Below are 24,068 nucleotides of genomic sequence, written 5' to 3' on the forward strand. Positions count from 1 at the left end.
TTTGTGGAAATTCTGTTATTTTTTTCTTTTTCCTTTTTTTCCTTTTCCTTTTTGTTTTGTTTCTCCTTTTTTTTTTTTTTTTTTTTTTTTTGCCTGCAGAATCGTTGAGAGACTAGTAAATCTTAATATTTAATTGACTTGTTTAATAAATGTTACATAGATGTAAAAGACTGTATAAACTGTAGAAATAGCATTGGCAAGACTTTGTACAGGTGCAACCTCTTATGCAACACCATTGTGTAATTTGTAAAGATTCACATATAGCTCTTTATTATAGTGGTTTTTGGCTTTTGTACCAATTGAATGCCATTTTTTGTGTGTTTTAAATTATTTTCTTTATCTTTTCATGTTACAGAAGCTGAGGTGTGGGTTTTTTGTTGGAGTTCATTTATCGTTAGAATGTCTGAATTCTTATTGTAACTTTTTGTGTGCATCTCTAAATGCGAACGCCACCTGTTTGCCTATGACCAGTTTATAGAATTCAAGATATCTTCTAGGTTCAAGTAATTCACAAATTGGTGAATGTCATCTTGCAACACACCCTGTACAGTCTTCCTTAAAGGAACATTACAGTATATTTTTTAGTATCTACTTGCTGAATGACTACAGACCTAAGCACAGCAGAGTTCCCAGTACAGTATTTAAGTGTCAGCATACACAGGTGTAATCCCTGTATAGAGTAGTGCCAAACTGATTACTTCAATTGTGTAACTAGTTTAAAACCCAATAAATGGATTGTTTTTAACACTTGGCTTTTGTCTTCATTACAAGGAGAAGATAGTTCTATAGGCAGTGACTCATGTTTTCCTTTTGCATTCATAGATCTCAATCTGTAAATTCATGCCCTCTGACCAGAATGAATTATCTAGATTGGACCTGTCCAAGACAACAGCTTATAGCCACATAGGACTCTTTACATTTACATCAAAAATTCCCCAGTTTTGCCAGTTTCAAGTGCTCATTAGCCACTTGTGGATAGTGGTTACTCTACTGAATAGCATAGGAGTGTTTTCATCATCACAGAAGGTTCTTTTGGACAACACTAATCTAGATGATTGATTCTCAGGCATCAACATTTTTTTTTTCTTTTTTCTTTTGGCCATGCCTGTGGCATGCAGAAGTTGCGGGGCCAGAGATCAAACCCACACCACAGCAGTGACAATGCCAGCTCCTTTACCCACTGCGCCACCAGGGAATTCCAGGCATCAACATCTTTTAAAAGCTCCATAAATGCTTCCATTGTAAAGCCAGGATTGAGAACCACTGGTGGACTGGGGGAACCACTGGTGAAGACTCCTAAGACCCACTTAAGACCTAAACATAAAGGTACCTTAATGTGCTCGTGGTATTCTGATACCAGGCTTAGACGTTGCTTATTCTTTTTTTTTTTTTTTTTTTTTATTGTTTTGCCATTTCTTGGGCCGCTCCCACGGCATATGGAGGTTCCCAGGCTAGGGGTCTAATTGGAGCTGTAGCTCCTGGCCTACGCCAGAGCCACAGCAATGCGGGATCCGAGCCGCGTCTGCAACCTACACCACAGCTCACGGCAACGCAGGATCGTTAACCCACTGAGCAAGGGCAAGGATCGAACCCGCAACCTCATGGTTCCTAGTTGGATTTGTTAACCACTGTGCCACAATGGGAACTCCAGACGTTGCTTGTTCTTTTGATAACCCTCGGTCTGGTTAAATTGTAAATTGTTTAATTCTCTAAGTTTTCTACCAACAGCCTCAAAAAGGGAGGAGGGAGGGGAAAGGGATAAATGGTAACTGTTGCCTAAATTTTTAAATGCGTCTTGCGTTCAAAAGAATGGAGAAGGACAGAGCAGGAATAGTGTTAAGGGAAGGCAAATGATAAGGGATTACGGGATGGTATTTGAAGGTAGACTCATGTTGAAATAAGTCACTGCTGATTGGGCTTGGAAGACAGAGCCAAGGCAGGTTTGGAGGGCATGCTTGTGAGTGGTGGGAAGTGGGGGGAGGAGAAAACCTGTATCTTCAATGTTGGTAAACAATCTTCAATTTCTGAATGGAGCCTTTAAAAAAGAAAAACTTGGGAGTTCCCGTGGTGGCTCAGCAATAACGGGACTAGAATTCATGAGGACATGGATTCCATCCCTGACATTGCTCAGTGGGTTAAGGATTTGTTGTTGCCATGAGCTGTAGTGTAGGTTGCAGACATGGCTCAGATCTGATGGTGGCTGTGGCTGTGGTGCAGGCCAGCAGCTGTAGCTCCAATTAGACCCCTAGCCTGGGAACTTTCATATGTTTCAGGTGCGACCCTAAAAAGACCAAAAAAAAAAAAAAAAACTTTGCAAATTGTGTTTCAAAATTTGGGAGGAAAATTTACCTACCTATCTCTTAATGTAAATGATGAGTAATGTCATCAGGAAGAAAGAGGAATTTTGTCTTATGGGGAAAATTAATTCTACGTAGTCTTAGTTATTTTTGTGGCCAAAGGCCATTTGTCTTGTTAATGTAACTGTTTTGAGTATCCCGCCATTAGTTTTCTCTACTTTGAAACACACTGCAAGGAATATTTTCGTGTTCCTTCATGTGTAAAACTTTCTTTTAATTCAAGTATTTCCTTAGGATAAATTCCAAAGTGAGATTTTTAGGTCAAAAATCTAAACATTTTAATGACTCTGAGGTCTCTTCCTCAAAGTGCACATGTGGATTTGCATTGTCAGTGGTAGTGTGTATTAGCATGCTGGCATTCCTGCACAGTGATAGCCTATTCATATCTTAATATATTTATGGTCAGTCCTGCTAGTTTATTTGTAGACTTTCCAGTTTTTGACTACCAAACCAGTGTCTGCAATTTGACACACTGCTGGTGCATCTTGTAGACATAATTATAGTAGCTTTAGCCTTATCGATTGTACTAACTAGTTCTGGAACTTTGGTGGTTCCAGCTTTCCTCTTCTAGATCTCTAGAATCCTTTACAGCTTGTCAATGTTTTTTTTCAGTATAAGATAATTTCTCCCATTGGTGTAACTCTGCTAGGGGCATTCCAGCCTAAACCTGTTGTAATCGCCTCCTGTCATATGCCTAGAAATGAACTGGCAATAGCCATTTATGCAATAGCTAATTCATATGGAGAGGGAATTAACAAACTTTTGGTTTATTTCCATGCTGAATGGTAACTCCATTTGAAATACTAGTGGTCTTTTTCAGTTGATTATTTCTAGCTCCTGAAGTCACCATTACCTACAACATAGTTTACAATTGCTGCATTGTTAGCGTTGGGGAATGGAGTATTTTGTGGGAATAGGAAATTTTTCTGGAAGTTATTTCTAAATTCTAAACTCTCAGACTGAATATCTATTTCCTAAATTACCCAGCTCTCTTTGATTTTTTCTTGATGAAAGCTGGGAGGGAACTGGGCAAAATAAGTTATATGCTTAAATCAAATTCTTTGCTACTTGTTGGTACCAAACAGTTCTGTTTCAAATGATAAGCTAAGAAACAAAAATAATTTTTTAAAGGTAATTAGCCACAATTTCAGTAGCAGTATTCTCGCTAAGTACTTCCTTGAATGGACTTTTCTGGTTTTCTGGCACTAGGTGAAGGAAAGGACATTTAAATAGAAATTCCTGTTTCTGAGTGGTACCCTCTGAGAAGGTTAGAAAATCAATAAGATCCAAGTTACTTAGGTTGGGACACTAAAGGAGTAAAGAGTTTAACCGGCTTTCTTTTGTACCCAGAATAGCAAACATACTTAGGAATGCTACTTGATAACTCTTGAGACTAAAATTAAACCTACTTCATGAGTTCCTTACTTTTGACATAGTGTGGACTTCAGAATGAGAGGTTGGTAGTTTTTTGTTTTGTGTTCTTGCTTACTAAACTTAGCTACATACATTGCACCACTGTTTTTCAAGATGATTTACATTCAACACAGCATTAAATAAAGCACATGATTTTTTGGCTTGGTTATTTCACTTGTGTGGGCAGGTTTGTTTTTTGTTGTTCTGTTTTTTTTGTTTTGTTTTGTTTTGCATTTGTTTCCTAGTAGTTAATTCCCCTTGCTGAGTTCCCTCAGTAAATTCATTAATACCTTCTGAGAGTTGAGAGAAGGAAAAAAAAATGTATTTATTTCATGTTACATTCAGTTAAAGTTGGTTTGTCTTAAATTCTGCTACGGTGACTTGATTTGCAAACCGTGTCTCAAAGTACCAAACTGGACGCCGCCGCCAGTTTAATCTAGGAGAAAAACTATTAGCTGCAGCCTAGAGAAGGGGAGCTTGGAAGCAGGGGGGATGGGATGAAGTGGGCGGCGGGCCAGCCCTTCAGAAGGGCCAGACCCCCGCTAAGACCTGCCCTGTCTGGAGTCTCCTCTACGGCCAAGGCCCCCCCGTGGGTTGCTGTGTGCCATCGGTACCCCACTTTTGCCCGCCTTTCCACCCACCCACCCCGCTCCCGCTCTTCCTCTGTATGTCAGCTCTTGCCAGCCTTGGGGAACCCCCACTTCCCGAGCGACAAACGGCGCGCCGGAGACCTCACGCGCTGCAGGAAACCGAGGTCGGGGCTTCAGGAGCTGCGGGGCCCTGGGCACCAGGAGGCCGGCGAGGGCGCGGGAAGCAGGCGGGGCGCCGAGCCCCAGTGTCCGGCAGAGGGGGCGGCGCCCTCGTCGTCTCCGTGACTGCGCCTCCGCGCCCCCGGCTCGCCGCGACTCCCGGGATGCGCGGAGGCGGCGGCGATGGCGATGATGCCTCTAGCCCTGCATCATCTCGTGCGGCGGGCGGAGCTGGTGTCGGGGCTGCGAGATGGAGGAGGAGGGGCGGCGCTGCGGCCACCTGGCAGGTGAGAGGCCGCGGGCCCCTGGAGGAGGACGACCTGCAGGGACCGGGAGGGTCAGGCCCAGGGAAGCCGGCGGGGGAGCGAGGGAGGCGGCTGCGCGGGTCCAGGCCTGGCTGTCGCGCACCTGCGCTCCTGGCGCGGCCTGCGGGGAAACCATCTGGCCCCCCGCGCTGCCCTCTCCTGGGCTCTGCCCGGCCCGCGGAACCCTCCTCCGCTGGCTGAGCCCTGCTCACCTCACCGACTCTCTAATCTCTTACAAGCTTCCTTGGACCGGCCTAGGCCCTCCATACCATACTCTTTCCCCAGCCCGGGGAGCCACTACCCATTACCAGCCCCTGGCCGGGGGCGACATCCCTCCTAGCAGTCTCCCACTCCATTCTCAGACTGCGGGAGCTCCACAGCCTCCCCCTCCCCCATCCATTCACCCTTCCCGACCCTGTCAGTTGCACCAGGCTTCAAAAGGTCGCTCATCTGGGAAGAGCTTGGCTTTTGAAATCAGAGAATCTGGCTTGAATCTTAGTGACCTTGGACAAGTCATCTAACTTCCCTGAGGATTTCCCCATCAACACAAATATAGTGGGAATAATAATAATAATAGTACGGAGCCTTGTTGTCTTGTGAGGGTTATACTCGGAAAATGCCTGCGCTCAAGTAATTGAAGCCTTTATGAGAAAGAAAAAAAAAAAGCTGGAAGAATTCAGGTCATGAGTTGACTTGTAAAAGCTGATATAAAATATTTTAATATGTACTAAAATATTAACACAGCACACTAGATTATCAGAGGCGCTTCACACATTCTTATGAAAAATCATTATACAATAAATTTCACTATTTCCCGCTTATTAGTTACCTTAGGATCTCTCCTCCTTAGTTGTAATGCATATGATACAAATTCATTCCATCTCATTGTGCCCAGTGTGTCTTCTTAAGACTAGTGTTCCAACTTAAAATTTTTCTGATTTTATTACTTTTAATCACATCTTCCAGAACATATTTAGGTCCCAGAGATAAAGAGCAGCTTGTGTGCTTGCAGTGAAAAATAATGTTGGTAACCTTTATTTAGTATTTAGGAGTAAGTAGCAAATAAGGATTCATCTTCCCCCTCTCCAAATAACAGAGTTTTATAGTTGTGCCATCATAGCTTTGTCCCAAATCGTCATCTCAGACTCCTCTTTCTTAAAGTCTCAGAAGTTAGTACTGAGACCTGGATTCACTTTCCCTTCATTTCCTAATTGCGTCTAAAGTTTCTCTGCCAAAACCTTGTTTTCTTTTTCCTTCTTTTTCTGTTCCCAGTCTCTGATTTCATTTTTTCCCTAATTACTCCAAATAAGAGTGATTTTTAGTTACAGAACCATAATTTTTCAACCTTGTCATGGAGATGCACAGAAGTATGTATATTTATGTCTGTATTCACATTCTGGGCTCCAGGAATTTTGAGTTGGGAAGGGATTGCAATACTTCATAGGATTATAATGAGAATGAAATGAAGTTTGATAACCTATGTGAAGCTGCTAATGGAAGTGCCTGGCATGTAATAAACACAATAAATTGTAGCTGCTCTGTCTTCTAACCTGGGGCTCACTGCCTGTTTTGCTCTTCTGTTTAGCTTGGTGGTGGAGTGTAGGCCTTAGACAGTAATTGCTTAGGTGCAAATCCATGCTCTACCCCTTTAAGACAGGTGCCCTCTCTCTGACTCAGATTCCTCATCTGTAAATAGAGATAAATTGTACTATTTCAGGGTTGTTGTGAGGATTCAATATGTGTATAGTGTGGAGCATTGAGAAATAGTGCCTGGCACATCACAAGCACTCAGTAAAGTCAACATACTACTACTACTACTTATTATATTCCTGACCCAGAATTCTCCTTTAATCTATTGAAAATGTAAATTTATTAGAAAAAAGTATATAATTGGACAGAAAGTGAAAGTCACCCCTCAACTCCTCCAAATCTTTTTTTCCTCCTGCCTCTTATCCTTGACTAATGTTGGTGCCTCATCATGTCATTTTCCCATTGACAACTCCACTCCCAAATAGCTCCCAGCCTGGGATCTTCATAACTTCCATCACCCGCTTCTTTATCATCACCCACTTACTCAATATTTCTTTTAGCATCCTAATTCCAGACTCTTTATCCTTCTAAATTTCCCAAACCAAATTCCTGCTTCCCTCTTCATCCCTGTTTACTTCCAAAGAGGAAACCCTTCAGAGTCAGGGGAGTTTGCTATAAACATTAGTACCAACTTTCTGGTCTTCCTGCTTCCACAAATTGGAATTTCTCTTCTATTTCTTTTTTCATCAGTTAACCCCAGTCCTTCAATTAACAATTTAATATTTTAAAAAAGTTTCTTTTTTTTTACCACATAGATATTAAAAAAGGTTCAGAAACAGGCATACAGTTTAAGAGAAAAACTGTTACTTTTAGTTCTAATAATCAAGAAACAAAAAGTCAGGATTTAATTTTTCTCTCACAACTTTTCTAAGGAAAAAAAATCCTTCCCAGTGGAGAAATTCATCATATTATCATAATTGCACTATTTGGCCACTGAGAATGTAGAAGAGGTTATCTTTGTTTTGTGGATCTCCCCAGGACTGAAGTTTGACACTCACTGGCACAGCTGTCCCTGTTATTGAATGCTGAGAGGCTCCTGTACTGGGTGGTCTATAGCTCCTGCTTGGAGCCCCCAGTAATCTCTCACTGACCAGGCCCCTTCCTCTGCACCCTATCATTCAGTCACTAAAGGTTTTAACCCCTGGTACAGCAAGGAGGCCTCTGGGACCCTGCTGGAGCTAATGGTTAAATATTCTGAATATTACCCCTGGACCTTCCCAATACCACTGGTTATTACTAAAATGCTGGATGAAAGCAAATTCTTTTTGGTTGCCAAAATCATTGCACCAGTCTCCAAGGAACAACTTAGGCTGTACCACTGGAAGCATCTTTGGGAACAGAGTGGGCACCAGGCCACACAGGGCTTTGGGATTTGGAACAACAGAAGATTGTGTGAGGGTACTTTAAATCTCATTGCAAAATGGGGGAAAAAAAAGTTTACAAAGGAGCAAGAAGAAAAAGAAGTCATTCTTCAAGAGTAGAAGCTGTGTCTTACTCATCTTCGCACCCATAATACCTAGTGTAAAGCTGGTGCAGAATATGCACATGATAGAGGTAAACTGGGTGAATGAAAGCATGAATGGGTGTGGGCCTCCTGCTTCATGGGGATATTCCTGCTGGGATGATGATAACTCACATTTATAGAGAGTTTACAGAGTGGATTTGTTAGTGACTTGTGGGGGTTACGCAAAGGGCCACAGTATACCTCAGCCATGCCCTCTTGCTTATGTGTCAAGCACATGCTGTTTCTTGCATCAGTCCTTCTGTTGCAAAGACCTCCTCCCCTCCCCAACCTGTCAGTCCCAGGCCCTGCCCCTCACCTTTCATCAGGCTAGCTCCTCCTCAGCCTCTCTCAGCCTCCACCCCGAGCTGGATTATGTTCCCCGCCCCCCTTCCTTCCACAGCACCCTGCTGTCATCTTTTTACTTCAATAGGCTATAAGTATAGTTAGGTCGATCTCCAACCAGATTGTAAGCTCTTTGGTTGGAAAGGTTATATCCTGTGTCTCCACTGTCTGCACTACAGTTTCTTATGGTACATGGTACATCAGAAACATCTGCACCCCCACCCTTCAGTCGCAATCTCAAGGGGTGAAGGCTAGTGCTTTTTTGTTTGTTTTTATTTTTGTTTGCTTTTTAGGGCTTCACTGAAGCATATGGAGGTTCTCAGGCTAGGAGTTAAATCAGAGCTACAGCCACAGCAATGCCAGATCTGAGCTGCATCTGTGACCCACACTACATCGCATGGCAGGATCAGATCCCTGACCCACTGAGTGAGGCCAGGGATCAAACCCGCATCTTCCTGGATACTAGTCAGGTTCATAACCTGCTGAGCCACAAGGAGAACTCCCTGGATGAATGTATTTTGAGGTGTCTGTGTATTTTCTGTGTTGGGCTTTCTAGGCACTGGGTAAAAAATTCTAGTGCTTTTATAAAATACATTGAGATCACGCTGCATTGTCCATTAATTCCTCTCTGTTTCTGGATATGCATTTTTGTGCACAGGCTTTTCTGCCTTGGGCCTCTTTTGTCAGATATTGCTCATCTGTGAGTTGAGGTCCTGAGTCCCTTCCCACAAAAGGAAGAGTCATCTCTCTCTGAAGATGAACTCAACGGACCACCTTCAGGATGCTTCCAACACCACTTTGCTACACGTGCCTCGCTCCCAGGGAGGAAACAGCACTGTTCTCCAGGGGGACCTCCAGGACCTCATCCACACGGCCACCTTGGTGACCTGCACCTTTTTACTTGCAATCATCTTCTGCCTGGGCTCTTACGGCAACTTCATTGTCTTCTTGTCCTTCTTTGATCCAGCCTTTAGGAAATTCAGAACCAACTTTGATTTCATGATCCTGAACCTGTCCTTCTGCGACCTTTTCATTTGTTGTGTGACGGCCCCCATGTTCACCTTCGTGTTGTTCTTCAGCTCGGCCAGTGGCATACCAGATGCTTTCTGTTTCACCTTCCATCTCACCAGTTCAGGCTTCATCATCATGTCTCTCAAGACGGTGGCGGTGATCGCCCTGCACCGGCTCCGCATGGTATTGGGGAAGCAGCCAAACCGCACAGCCTCCTTTCCGTGTACCCTGCTCCTCACTTTGCTCCTCTGGGCCACCAGCTTTACCCTCGCCACCTTGGCCACCCTGAAAACCAGCAAGTCTCACCTCTGCCTTCCCATGTCCAGTCTGATTGCCAGAGAAGGGAAAGCCATCCTGTCTCTCTACGTGGTCGACTTCACCTTTTGTGTTGCCGTGGTCTCTGTGTCTTACATCATGATTGCTCAGACCCTGCGGAAAAACGCTCACGTCAGAAAGTGTCCTCCAGTCATCACAGTGGATGCTTCCAGACCACAGCCTTTCATGGGGGCCTCCGGGAAGGGAGGTGGAGATCCCATTCAGTGTACCATGCCGGCCCTGTATAGGAACCAGAATTATAACAAACTGCAGCACGTCCAGACTCATGGATACACCAAGAGCCCCAACCAGCTGCCCACCCCTGTGGCCAGCCGGCTCCAGCTGGTGTCTGCTGTCAATCTCTCCACAGCGAAGGACTCCAAAGCGGTGGTCACCTGTGTGATCATTGTGCTATCCGTCCTGGTGTGCTGTCTTCCACTGGGGATTTCCTTGGTGCAGGTGGTTCTGTCCAGCAACGGGAGCTTCATCCTTTACCAGTTTGAACTGTTTGGTTTTACCCTTATATTTTTCAAGTCAGGATTAAACCCTTTTATATATTCTCGGAACAGCGCAGGGCTAAGAAGGAAAGTGCTCTGGTGCCTCCAATACATAGGCCTAAGTTTTTTCTGCTGCAAACAGAAGACTCGACTTCGAGCCATGGGAAAAGGGAATCTCGAAGTCAACAGAAACAAATCCTCCCATCATGAAACAAACTCTGCCTATATGTTGTCCCCAAAGCCCCAGAAGAAATTTGTGGACCAGGCTTGTGGCCCAAGTCATTCCAAGGAAAGCGTGGTCAGTCCCAGGATGTCTGCTGGACAGCAACACTATGGTCAGAGCAGCTCCACCCCCATCAACACTCGGATTGAACCGTACTACAGTATCTATAACAGTAGCCCGTCCCAGGAAGAGAGCATCCCACACAACTTACAGCCAGTAAACTCTTTCGGATTTGCCACTTCATACATTGCCATGCATTATCACACCACTAACGATCTAATGCAAGAATATGACAGCACTTCAGCCAAGCAGATTCCAGTCCCCTCCGTTTAGAGTTGTGGAGGCTGGAGAATCTTATGTAAACTGTTTTTGTTTCTGATACTCACTGATTTTTAAAAAATTTTGTGAGAGCAGTGGTACATCAAAACTTAAAGACCTAGACAGTTGACACTTAGGATTTTCTTTTGTCTCAAGTATTAGCATCTTTTGACTTGCTCTGTGGTTTCTTGACACTTTAAGAGTTGGTATAAATGTTTATTAGATTTTTTTTACCCTGACCTGTGCTCCAACCTTTTGAACTAAACTTTTAAACAGATGCCAAGAAATGATCATGCTACTCTACTAAAGTAGGGAACGAAGTGATTATGATCATTTGAGTCAATGCTATCTATGGGTGTCTGGAGTAAATATGAGCTGGATTTTGTTTTTTTTGTTTTTGGGGTTTTTTTTTTTTTGGTCTTTTTAGGGCCACACCCACGGCATATGGAGGTTCCCAGGCTAGGGGTCAAATCAGAGCTGTAGCTGCTGGCCTACACCACAGCCACAGCAACGCCAGGTCCAAGCCACTTCTGTGACCTACATCACTACTCATGGCAACACTAGATCCTTAACCCACTGAGCGAGGCCAGGGGATCAAACCTGCATCCTCATGATGCCAGTCAGGTTTGTTTCCGTTGAGCCATGATGGGAACTCCTGGATTTTTTAAAGAATGTGAAGGTATCATCTTTACTGAGGCATTATTTTCATTGAATTATAAATTTTGATTCTTTGACGTGTTAAAATGGGGATCAGCATACTTTTTTTGATAGCAGGTTTACTGAAATAAATTATATATTGTTAAAGCAGGAATCAGAAATGTATTATCTGTAACTATCCTTACCAAAAATACACAGGCATTAGGTACTTTCTTTTCATAAGACAGTCAACTACAAATAGAGTATTACAATTATTATTCCTTCTTATTAAGGAAGTATGCTTTCCCATGTTGTTCCCAAATACAGAAGACATGAGAGGCATGGAGAAGACAGCTGATATTTAGCTAGCCCTCTGCTCAGCCTCATCTAACAACTCTTACCTTCCAGTATTAATCAATCATTTCTATTTCTGAGGTTTAAGAATTCTTATTATAGACATTATTTTTTGTCAGTTGAGTAGCTATATAGTTCTGTTAAAAAATAAATCTTTTTGCTTGCTAAAAATGAAATATTCTATTTCAGAATGATCTTACCCAAGAAACTAGCGAAGACTGTATCTGTAGTAGAGGAATACTCTTCCTGGGAGAGTAGGCGCTAACTGTGGTCATCCCATCAGGGTGCTGTGGTGTGAGAGGCAGGCTAGACGGTTGTGTGTGTTAGATGATTATCTGTTGCCTAAGACAGCATAAGAATGAGATAGAGGGTGTTTCGATGTATGCTTCCCTTCTGTGTGAGAATGGTTTGTTAACAGCCTGAGAGCTTCTAAGGAAGTATTTAGAATTTTTTTGGGGGGAGGTCTTTGTTTATATATCACTACAATAGAAAAGTTCTTAAGATGATCTACTTTCAAACTAATTGTGTTATTTCTCTCCCATGAATCTTAAACAGAAAGTGGGCAATAAGGTAAAATAGATTAAGTATTTCTATACTTAAAACTAATTTTATTACACACTCTGTGATTCCTAGCGTAACAACTGTAAACTTATATTTTTATGTAAAAATGTTTTCATTGTACAGTTAGCATTTGAACTAAATACAATTTTGGAACTGTAACTTCTAGACTAGATGAGCATCAAGATACAAAACCCATCTTTATAAATTATTATATTCAAGAGCTGTTCGTGCCGATTGGAAGGCATTTCATCCATTTGGATGAAAGGTGTTCACTTAATAGTATGCTTTCCCATGTTGTTCCCAAATACAGAGGACATGAGAGGCATGGAGAAGACAGCTGATACTTAGCTAGCCCTCTGCTCAGCCTCATCTAACAACTCTTACCTTCCAGTATTAATCAATCATTTCTATTTCTGAGGTTTAAGAATAAGATAGGGATATAATTTTGTTTTTAAATCCACCTTTTAGGACTCCCTCCCTTCCTCCTCTCCCTTTTGTCCTTTAGTTTTGCTAATAAATTTTATAATGGAAGAAAAAATGCACATCTCCTTTTTTTTGGTAACTGAATGCCCTTTTTGAAGTCACTATGACCTAATTTCAGTTGTTTTTATATTTTTAATGTAACACAGTTTTCATTTATTGATACTTCCATGAGGTAGGTTCACATATTACATGTTTTTAACAAAGAATTAAGAAATCTAATATCCTTTCCCACAAGATTGTTTGAAGAATTGTGTCAAATTAGGAACTAAACTTTTGTCTAAATTCAGAGCCTTCTATTTATTTCAATAAGCCAGACAGCTTTATAAGTAATAACATTAATTGGGAAGCTCTTTCACACTTTTTAAGGTATGAATCTCTTTTTTGGCAGGCATTTCAAATGTGACTCAATACAAGATGTTTTTTAAAATTTTCTACTTGTAAAACTAAAAATGACAGGTTTCCTGTGTGACCTTCAGTTTGAGATGATTTGACCCACCTTTGGGAGCTAAAAATCATAGCATAAAGAAAACTAAGCATGTGCATATGAGGTATTCAGTCTCTTTATGCTCATCAAGATGTTACTGATTTAACTTGCATGAAATATATAGTGGGCTAGATTCTTAGCCTTCCTCTATCTCTATATTGCTATATCTTTATGATGGTATATGTAGATACAGCTATAGAGATAGATATATATATATATAATTTGTCTCTTCTAAGTTACATATGTCTATCTATACCTCTATCTAGATATCTGGAGATAGAGATAGACATATATAACTTCTCCATAAGGGCTAAAATGAGAACTTTTATAAAAGTAATGAGAATTCAATTGAATATGACTAATTAGCAGGGTATTTTCATTAGTTCTCTTGATGCTTTACTGTGATGCAAAATACATGATGTATTTAAACATTTTATAATTGTTCTGATGTTAACCATTAGGCCAGATTTGTATTTCTGATGCTTTTAATGTTCTTTTAAACTAATGTTTGGAAAATAAAAATATTGAAAACCCTAACATTTCTGAGCAGCAAACTGCAATACTTTTACTCTCCTGCCCAATCATTTAAAAACTATCAGAAAATAGCGGTGGTGAAACTCAGAGAGAGTTCTTTTCCTCAAAAGATGAAATAACTTGTTTGACCACATTTTGTAGCATTTATTCTCAGAATAACCAAGAATAATTAGCTCCAAAGGTTAATTATTTACTAAACTAAGTTTATCACACAGCGGTAAAAGTCCTGACTAAACATTTCAAAAACGTCTTTAAAATGAAATGCATCTGTAAAAAGATACAGAATTCTAGTCAGGCTTTGGTTTTAAGAATCATACTGCCAACTGCCTCCAAGGTAAGTGCTGAACATCAAAGCACTGCTGCAGAAAAAAAACTGGCACAGGGCGTTTAGTTGGCAGAACCAAATTTGTATTTATTTATTTATTTAATTATTTATTGGCCACATGGAAGTTCTCAGGCCAAGAACTGAACCTGTGCCATAGCAGTGACAACACCTGAAGCTTAACCACTGGGCCACCAGGGAACTCTCCACTTTGCACTTAAAATTCTAGCATCTAAGAATCTGGAAAGTGTAGTTACACTAAAAAGGTAAACTAAAAGGAAGTTTGGAACAGATACTGAGTTCCAATCCACTCTGTCCACAATGGTCCATCTTTTTGGTACTCATAACCACTCCTTTAGCCCTACTTTTAAAGAATACCAACAGCAATAATATGACTTATTTCATTTACTTTAAAAACATGCCTCTTCTCCTCCAGAAGAGATGAAAAGTTTGACTACTCTAATTTTTTTTTTTTTTGGCTTTTTAGGGCCACACCTACAGCATATGGAAATTTCCAGTCTAGGGGTTGAATTGGAGCTATAGCTGCCGGGAACAGACATTGCCACAGCCACAGCAATGTGGGATCTGAGCCACGTCTGCAACCTACGCCACAGCTCACGGCAATACAAAATCCTTAATCCACTGAGTGAGGCCAGGGATCAAACCTGCATCCTTGTTGATACTAGTTGGGTTTGTTACTGCTGAGCCACAATGGGAACTCTGATCCACTTCTCTATTTCTCAGTCATGTTCATTACTCTTCTAGTTCAGTCAAAAATCTCAACTTTATATTCTGTACCCTAAGGATGAAGTTATAAAGTTTATCACCAACAAACACATCTTATAAAAAGTAACGGGGAAAACAGAGTCAGACTAGGAAATTGGTTGAAATGTTACATTAAACAACTTAAATTGTTTTTTTTTTCTCCATTACCGAAGGAGGTCTATGGTCTGATAAGAGATTTTCTTCACTGCCTTCCTACTGGAGTTGAAGAAAAGCCCTGTCAGTAAAAACAGCAGGTCTGTGGAATGGTGAAAAGAGAGGTAGGGAAGCAGTGGTGGGGCAGCGGGGGGGAGGCTCTCCTTTTCCAGGGATCCAGGCCTTAGAGAGGGCAGGCCTAGACCAAACTTAGAACCACAGGCAAAGCAGCCAAGCACTACCAGAGGGAGGACTCTGCCCAGGCTGCTGACTGGGGAATGTGCTTCTGTGTATGTACCAGGCAGCAACACTGGCTCATGTGTGAAGTCTTCTTGAAGTGAGGGCTTGAAGCCAGCAGGAGTCATTTTTGATACTTCTTCTCCCACCCCTAAATATGGATTTGTAAATTGAGAAGAAGTAGGTGTTGGACGTGATATGATAATCAGTCTTTTAATACAACTTAAATGATAAAGACTCTCAATTTTGTTTCTCTAATCCAAACCAAGCCCTGAATTCCATGCTGGTCTCTCCAATTGTCTCGTCAACATCTCCACTTAGATGTCTAATAGATGTCTCAAATTTTAACATGTACAAAACTGAACTTTTTGGTTTTTTGGCTGTGCCTGAGGCATGCAGAAGTTCCCAGGCCAGGGAATCGAACCCACACCACAGCAGTGATGATGCCTGATCCTTAACCCACTAGGCCACCAGAAAACTCCCAAAACCAAACTCTTTTTTTTTTTTTTTTTTTCTTTTTTCTTTTTAGGGCTGCATGTGCGGCATATGGAGGTTCCCAGGCTAGGGGTCCAATGGGAGCTGTAGCTGCTGGCCTGCGCCACAGCCACAGCAATGCAGGACCCAAGCCGTGTCTGCAACCTAGACCACAGCTCATGGCAATGCCGGATCCTTAACCCACTGAGTGAGGCCAGGGATCAAACCCACAACCTCTGGTTCCTAGTTGGATTCATTTCCGCTGCACCACGACAGGAACTCCCCAAAACCAAACTCTTAATTCAAACCCACTCCCCACCAAATTTGTGCCTCCTGCTGTTTTATCGTCTTAATAAACAGCACTGCAATGACCAGGAGCATAGCTTAGTTAGGTGCCCCGGATTCTTTCTCTTGCATACATACCACACCTGATCTACTAAGCATTCCTGAATTACCTTGAATATATAACTCTGACTCCAACTATTTCTCGCCTCTTCCATTCCCATCTCTTCTAGCCCATGACCCCACTTGCACTTGGACTGTTAAACCAGTCTCATGACCATTCTCCGACCTTCTAGTCTTTCTCTTCCACAGTTTCCTTCCTGTGTGATTGTGACCCTTTTAAAGTAAGTCATAGTTGTCACTCTCCTGCTTAAAAGCTTCCAGTGGCTTTGCATCCCACTTGGAACAAAATCTGAAGTCCTTGCCAGGGCCTGCATGGCCCTAATGATCTGGCCCCTAGTTTTCTCTTTGTCATTTCATTTGTGCCTAATGTGCTTGGTCTACACAGGCTTTCTGGCTATTTCTCACACTCCTCCACTTTGTTCCCATGTCAGAGAACTAATCCCCCCAGGAATTCTTCAGCCTGGAATGGTCTTCCCCAAGGGCCTTTCCTAGTTGCCATATTCAACATAGCTCTCCACTCTATCACTCTGCCATACTTTATTTTCTTCATGATTCTTCTCATTACCTAACATTGTGTTACTGTATTAATCATAACAAAATACCAGACTAGGTGGTTTAAATAAGAGAAATGAATTTTCTCACAATTCTGGAGGCTAAAAATCCAAGGTCAAGATGCAATCAGGATTGGTATCTTGTGAGATCTCTTTTCCTGGCTTGTGGAAGACTGCCTTCTCACTGTCCCCTCACATGGCCTCTTTCTTCTCTGTGCCAGCATGGAAGGAGAGGATAAGGGTGGGGGTCACTGGGGTCTTCCTCTTCTTATAAGAACACTAGTCCTATCAGATTAGGGCCCCACCCTTATAACCTAATTTAACATTAATTCTCTCCCTAAAATGTTATCTCCAAATACAGTCACATTGAGTGTTAGAGCTTCAAACATAAATTTGGGGCAGGGTCACTTCAGTTCATAATAGTTACATATAGTTATAATTGTTTACTGGCTGTCAATAGAATAAAGGTCTAATAAGGCAAAGACTTCATCTATTTTGATCAGCATCATATCCCTAGAACCTATCAGTCCTTGGCTCTGATAACTATTAAATAAATTACAGTTTCAGTGATAACTATTAAATAAATGAATTATATGATAAATGATTGAATGGATAAAGTCTGAAAATGATATCAACCCAAATTTTTAGCTGGCTAGCTTACACTTTTCCATGATTGTTACTTTTTCTATCTGTCTCTACACTCCCAGGACGTTTATCAGCAGGACTCTAATGAAAGGGGATATGGGTCTTGATTTAGGGGGACAAGGTATTGTTTCTGTTTACTCAGTTAGTGGACCAACTCTAAGAAAACTCTTCCCAAGGGACCACCCTGGCTGCCCAGGAGCTGCTGGACAACCTACATTCATTCTCATTTGAATTTCTTGGCTCATTACGCAGCCTGAGGACTGTGGAGATAAAAGCAAACTCTTCATTAACCACAAACGAGTTAAAGGAGAAAAGAGGAAACTGTTTCTTGGGGGAAAGAAGAGAGGATACCAATTACTTTGAAATATATGACAATTTGAATAAGGGTGCAGATTTAGTGAAATTTTGTTTTCTATAAGAGATAGTTTAGGTCCAATATCTTTGAGATTAATTTTACCAAAGCAGGAGTTCCTGTCATGGTGCAGTGGAAATGAATCTGACTAGGAACCATGAGGTTGTGGGTTCAATCCCTGGCCTTGCTCAGTGGGTTAAGAATCCAGCGTTGCCATGAGCTGTGGTGTAGGTCACAGACGAGCCTCGGTTTTGGTGTTGCAGTGGCTGTGGCACAGGCCAGCAGCTGTAGCTCCGATTAGACCCCTAGCCTGGGAACTTCCATATGCTGCAGGTACAGCCCTAAAAAGACCAAAAAAAAAAAAAAAAAAAAAAAAAAAATTACCAAAATAAAAATATCATTTTATTGTATATGGACAAGACCCATATCCCCTTTCATTAGTGAATTTTCCCTCCTCTACCCCAATAGATAATTCCGATTTTTCGAAAAATAAATACACTCAGCTGGTGCCAAGATAAGTTCAGTTTGTTTCTCTGAGTTCCATTTATGTGAATACTTGCCCTTTTGACATTTTCCCAAACCTTGAGCTGCCTGTAGCATGTTGATGAGTGGGAGATCTTTCAACTGTGGGAACCTTGATTTTCATGCAAAACCTAGTGTTTTGCAAAATGTACCTTGTTCAGATGCCAGATAGGCCTTAAAAAGTGGAGCAATTCACAAAGAGTGCTTTATGTCTTTCTTTTGGGTCTGTGGCACTGGGATAGGTTTTATAACCCCTATAAATGCTCTGAGTTCAGTACATTTCATATCTGACATTAGCAAGAGCTTATGAAAGCTTCTTGCTCATTTGACTGGTTTTAGCAACAAAATATGTCAAAGAAATTCTAAGAACTAATTTTATTAATATTACTCTGAGGAAAGTTCCTGTTGTGGCTCAGCAGGTTACAAACCCAACTAGTATCCATGAGGATGTGGGTTTGATCCCTGGCCTCACTCGTGGGTTAAGGATCCTGCATTGATGCAAGCTGTGGTGTAGATTTCAGACTTGGCTCGGACTTCGCATTGCTGAGGCTGTGGCATAGGCTGGCAGCTGCAGCTCTGATTTGATCTCTAGCCTGGGAACTTCCATATACCATAGGTATAGCCCTGAAAAAAGCAGAACAAAAACTAAACCAAAAAAACACAAACAAACAAATATTACCTGAGGAAAGGTATGACTGGGAACTGTGTTCTTTACAGAGAACCATAGTGTTAGACATTTTCTCTGAGGTGTTCAGAGTACCTCAGAACTGGAATATTTTCAATTCATAGAGATGGATACTGAAAATTTAATTCTTTTTTTTCTTTTTCTTTTTTGTATTTTCAGGGCAGCACCTGAGGCATATGGAAGTTCCCAGGCTAGGGATCATCTCCGAGCCTATACCACAGCTCATGGCAATGCCAGATCCTTAACCCACTGAGTGAGGCCAGAGATTGAACCCACATCCTCATGAATACTAGTTGGTTTTGTTATCGCTGTGCCATGACAGGAACTCCAAATTTAATTCTTTTCTTAAACTTTGTGATCAGGGACATTATTCAATCACTGCCCACAAGTAGGGCAAATAAAACACAATAAGGAGACACAGACACTGTATTCTTGTTAGAAAGGAGAAGCAACATATGGAACTATGGGAAAAAAGTATAAGGCACCAAAAAAATTAAATAATGTGGGTAGGTGGTGGGGAAACCTGAGTGAAAAGTAATACAGAAAAAATAGTCCTACTCCTTTTTCTTTCCCTATCATTGTAAAACTGAGGAAGAAGTATTTTTTTCCTTCAAGCACTGAAAAATAAGGGCTGTTAGGAAAGCTGTGGGAATTGGAGTAGTTGGGGAAGATTTTAGAAGGTGTGGGTAAGAAAGGATGAAAGTTCAATTAGCAAATATTTTCTGAGTGTCAATTTACACAAAGTCTGAGGAGAAACAAAAATAAGACATATTCTTTACTCTAATAAAAGGTAAAGGATTATTATTATTATTATTTTTGTCTTTTCTAGAGCCATTTCCCACGGCATATGTAGGTTCCCAGGCTAGGGGTCTAATCTGGCCTACGCCAGAGCCACAGCAATGCAGGATCCCAGTCACATCTTTGACCTAGACCACAGCTCATGGCAACGCCGGATCCTTAACCCACTGAGCAAGGCCAGGTATCGAACCTGCAACCTCATGGTTCCTAGTCGGATTCGTTAACCACTGCACCACAACAGGAACTCTGGTAAAGGATTATTATTATTATTATTATTACTATTAGTATTATATTATTATTATTTTTAGCCATGCGTGCAGCATATGGAAGTTCCTGGGCCAGGGACAAAACCAATGCCACGGCAGTGACCCAAACTGCTGCAGTGAAAATGCTGAGTTCTTAACCCATTATGCCACAAGGGAACTCCTAAAGAAATTATTTTTATCATTTAAATCATAAATACAATCTGGATCTAAGTAAATTGCTACTGAATTTGCTCTGTTTATCATCATAGGACGATTGTCAAAGGTAGGATCTGATGGCATTTAACCAAGCCACAATTTTCAACGTAACACTTTAATCTTACTAGTGAACTTTCAGTTGCCAGATCTGTGGGTTACATTAGCTTAAAAAGAGCTAGGGGAGTTCCATGATAAAAATAACATATGGAGGAGTTCCCGTTGTGGCTCAGTGGATTAAGAAACTGACACAGTGTCCGTGAGGATGCAGGTTTGATCTCTGGCGTCACTCAGTGGATTAAGGATCTGGCACTTTTGCAAGATGCAGCATAGGCTGGCAGCTGCTGCTCCGAGTCAACCCCTAGCCTAGGAACTTTCACATGCTGCAGGTGAGGCTATACAAAGAAAAAAAAATATGGAAAATATGAGTGTCATATGTTACTAAGACAAAATCAATCATTCCCCTCATGTGACAGGACATTTTTCTGAGCCCTTCAGTGTGTTCCCTTAGGTGGAAGACAATAACAGAGAGTGATTCATGGGGCAGATGCTTCTGTGAATAGAAAGCACTAGAGCATATTATTTACAAACATGGACTGGAATCTGAACTGCTAGCTCAGCCAAATGTACTTTAATTCTTGGAGCCTCATTTTCCTTACCTGTGAGTTAAAGATAGTAAAAGTGAACATGGAGTATCTGAAGGGTTTAGCATAGTGCTTAGCATTTAATAAACGTTCAAGAAGTGACAGCTATTATTTTTATTATTATAAAAGCAGAGTCTTGGGTAGCCTGTTATCTGAAGTTCAAGATTGTTCACAACTGGCTTTTTGCGGGATGAAATACTTTTTTAGAGGTGGTTAATGAAATTTTTTCCAACAAATGATTTGTCAATATGGCTTAGGAATATTAATAGCTATAAGGAAGTATGTAAAACTAATCCAGGGAAAAAACAATTTATAATTTCCTGGCCCGATTATTAACATTTTCTAATCTATGGGATGATACTTCAAGCTCTGATAGAATTCTTAACAAATTAGTTTTTACTGCTATTAAAGACCACTGATGACTAATTTGCAAAATAGTATTTCATTGAGAACACAGAATTAAAGGTTAGAACCTTTTTAGAACATAACAAACTTCACTATTTTTGGCTGTACTACTGAGTGAATTCAGATAGTAAAGCAGGTTTGACTTACTGGGTTTTACAACCTACTTTGCTGGACTTTCAAGGAAATTTGATCATTACATACTTACATTATGAATATTACGTTTGTGTGTCAGGTAAATATGGAGAACTATGTATTTTTTTTAATTTAAGGTGGAGCACAATTTAGTCTATAGAAACAAGCTATTAGAAAGCAATTTAACTGATTTGAAATATATAATGTAGTATATGATTGGACATGAATTGTTTAGCATTATTTCATAGTCTCACAAATGTCTCCAATAGTTGAGATGATTACTAATTCCATAACTTATGCTTGATTTATTTGCTTTTGATGAACACTTTTTATTTCAAATATAAAAATTAGCAAAATTTTGGAGTTCCTGCCATGGCACAGTGGGTTAAAAATCCTACTCCAGGAATTGCTATTGTGGCTCAGCAGGTTAAGAACCCAACTAGTATCCATGAGAATATGGGTTTGATCCCTGGCCCTGCTCAGTGCGTTATGGATCCAGCATTTCATGAGCTGTGGTGTAAGTCATAGACATGACTCGGATCCTGCATTGCTGTGGCTGTGGTGCAGGCCAGCAGCTGCAGCTGATTCGACTCCTAACCTCAGAACTTTCATATGCCACAAGGGTGGCCCTAAAAAGCTCACACACACACACAAAGGATCCTACTGCAGCAGTTCAGGTCACTGCAGAGGTGTGGGTTTGATCCCCAGCTGGTGCAGCAGGTTAAAGTATCCAGCATTGCTGCAGCTATGGTGTAGGTTGCAGCTGCAGCTCAGATTCAGTCCCTGACCTGGGAACTTCCATATGCTGCAGATGCAGCCGTAAAAAAACAAAACAAATCCCTGCCCCCAAATAAAAACTAAAAGTCTTAAAACTTTGCAAATAGGCATGGATGAAAAACACTACAAACTCTATGCCATTTGTTAGTAATTTTGCTCTTTTCATTTTTTAAGTTTTGAGACTGTAAGGCCTACCTTTACTTTCTTTAGAGATGTTAAGGAGCAGAATTCCAGTAGTCTTCAAATTGTAGCTTCTTCTGACTGAAAATGAGGAAAATATGCTTATTCTTCTTAATCACTGCAAAAAAAGCATCAGTATACTGTGTTATTTCTAATAGAGAAGACTTAGGAGATCCAAGACCACAGTGATTAGAGCCAAGACTGGTGTAAGTAAGCTCTTAACCTCTCACCTTAATTCTGATTGGTTATATACCTTATAATGTGTGGTCTTGATACTAATATGTAAATTGATAATTCCACTTTTTTGAAAGGTGATGGAGGTATTAATTTAGTTCATTGACAGTGCTATAATACAGTAAAAGTAAAGCATAACAGTGGTATCCCCACAAACTCACACTCTTCCCCTCAGGATCTTTTGTGTTTCATCACATGATACCTGATTTATGAATGACCTTGTGCACCAGTGTCAGTCCACCTATTAAATATTAGTTAAGCTTAATTCCGCTTTTACAGATGAAAAATTAGTAGAATTTTAAATATATTTGTCTCATAATCCACAAGATCATTTCACCTACTTACACAGCCTACTTTGAGACTACTGGTATCTGAAACAGAGCATGCCCTTGGCATGTAGTGGTCCATGGTTTCTCTACCACCCCTGCCAAACAACTGAAAAAAGAAATGGAGAAATGGACTTTTTAAAGCCAGTTACCATGGCAATATATTTTGAAAGCTTTTACCTCAACAGCTCATCATAACGTACATCGACATACATGAAAATTTCTATGTTGAAATGGAACTGTAGGAGTTCCCGTCGTGGCGCAGTGGTTAACGAATCCGACTAGGAACCATGAGGTTGCGGGTTCGGTCCCTGCCCTTGCCGTGAGCTGTGGTGTAGGTTGCAGACACGGCTCCGATCCTGAATTGCTGTGGCTCTGGCGTAGGCCGGTGGCTACAGCTCCGATTCGACCCCTAGCCTGGGAACCTCCATATGCCCCGGGAGCGGCCCAAGAAATGGCAAAAAGACAAAAAAAAAAAAAAAAAAGAAAAAAAAAAGAAAAAAAGAAATGGAACTGTAAGCACTGGTAAATAAAATTACCCAACACTTTCTAGGCTGGCTGATATTTCATTTTCATTTGAGAGTCTGATTGTGAATACTATTTCTTCAAAATTTAAATCCTGATTTTTATTTTCCTGTTAAGATTGAGATCATTTATGTTGGTGCTACTTGGTCAAATGTTGGTGCTCTTTGGTGCTACTTGGTCAAATAATTTGACCTGACTATGTACTACAAAGTTTCAACTTTGTCAAAAATAAGGTCAAGCTTTTTTGTTACATCAGACTGATTGAAAAAGAGAGTTCACCAGGGACTGTACACAAAGCTCACCATTAAGTTTAACCCAGATAATTTGTTGCCCTTTATTGCCAAAGTCCCTTTAATTAAGAATATAAGGATATAGGAGTTCCTGTCCTGGCTCAGCAGTTAAGGAATCTGGAGGATGCAGGTTCCATCCCTGGCCTCACTCAGTGGGTTAAGGATCTGAAGTTGCCTGGGAACCTCTGTAGGTGTGGCCCTAAAAAGACAAAAAGGCAAAAAAAAAAAAAAAAAAAAAAAAAAAAAAAAAAAAAAAAACCTAAGTATATAAACAAGGCCTCACCTAGTGGTATCTTGAAGAAAAACAGGTATGCTAAAAAGGAAAAAAAAAAAAAGACTCCATGTCACAAGATTCCTGTAAAGATTATCTACTAGTTTTTTCCTGGAAACCCTAATCAGGAAGGTTAGCATGTGAAATTGTTCAAAGTGAAGTGCTTAAGTCAGCATCCTCAATCACTGAAGAATTGATTTAAAGAGAATCAGGAGACATAATCAAAATGCAGATCCTTAGA

General features: G+C 40.9%; 1 protein-coding gene and 1 long non-coding RNA gene across 6 annotated transcripts; one reads left to right on the plus strand and one right to left on the minus strand.

Moving 5' to 3' along the window:
* The first annotated feature begins 4,599 nt into the window (after positions 1 to 4,599).
* GPR75 (G protein-coupled receptor 75) lies at positions 4,600 to 13,679 on the plus strand. 5 transcript variants are annotated; one of them, XM_085015648.1, is made up of 4 exons: positions 4,672 to 4,806; positions 8,919 to 8,952; positions 9,119 to 10,485; positions 11,075 to 13,679. In XM_085015648.1, exons 1-4 carry the CDS (start codon positions 4,703 to 4,705, stop codon positions 11,085 to 11,087), a joined length of 1,518 nt encoding a protein of 505 aa, XP_084871774.1. In that variant the 5' UTR covers positions 4,672 to 4,702; the 3' UTR covers positions 11,088 to 13,679. The 5 variants fall into 5 exon arrangements, with proteins under 5 accessions (NP_001191974.1, XP_084871774.1, XP_084871776.1 ...); XM_085015650.1 differs by lacking the exon at positions 8,919 to 8,952 and adding an exon at positions 6,723 to 6,725 and having other exon boundaries at positions 8,999 to 13,679; XM_085015647.1 differs by having other exon boundaries at positions 9,119 to 13,679.
* On the minus strand, positions 5,513 to 23,801 carry LOC146404802 (uncharacterized). Its single transcript, XR_014841958.1, has 2 exons — positions 22,197 to 23,801; positions 5,513 to 9,700 (listed from the first exon to the last, which is right to left on the minus strand). It is a non-coding gene; the product is annotated as an uncharacterized LOC146404802 (long non-coding RNA).
* Between the last annotated feature and the right edge of the window lie 267 nt (positions 23,802 to 24,068).

The sequence above is a fragment of the Sus scrofa genome, chromosome 3, assembly GCF_054392235.1.
Source record: "Sus scrofa isolate SSC_HxYL_T2T_F1_AM1 chromosome 3, Sscrofa_HxYL_maternal_Yorkshire_Landrace_v2.0, whole genome shotgun sequence".
Classification (NCBI taxonomy): Eukaryota; Metazoa; Chordata; class Mammalia; order Artiodactyla; family Suidae; genus Sus; species Sus scrofa.

Bases quoted from the DNA above. Each gene is read 5' to 3' on its own strand.
- GPR75 (XM_085015650.1), top strand. From the start codon at position 4,684: ATGCGCGGAGGCGGCGGCGATGGCGATGATGCCTCTAGCCCTGCATCA.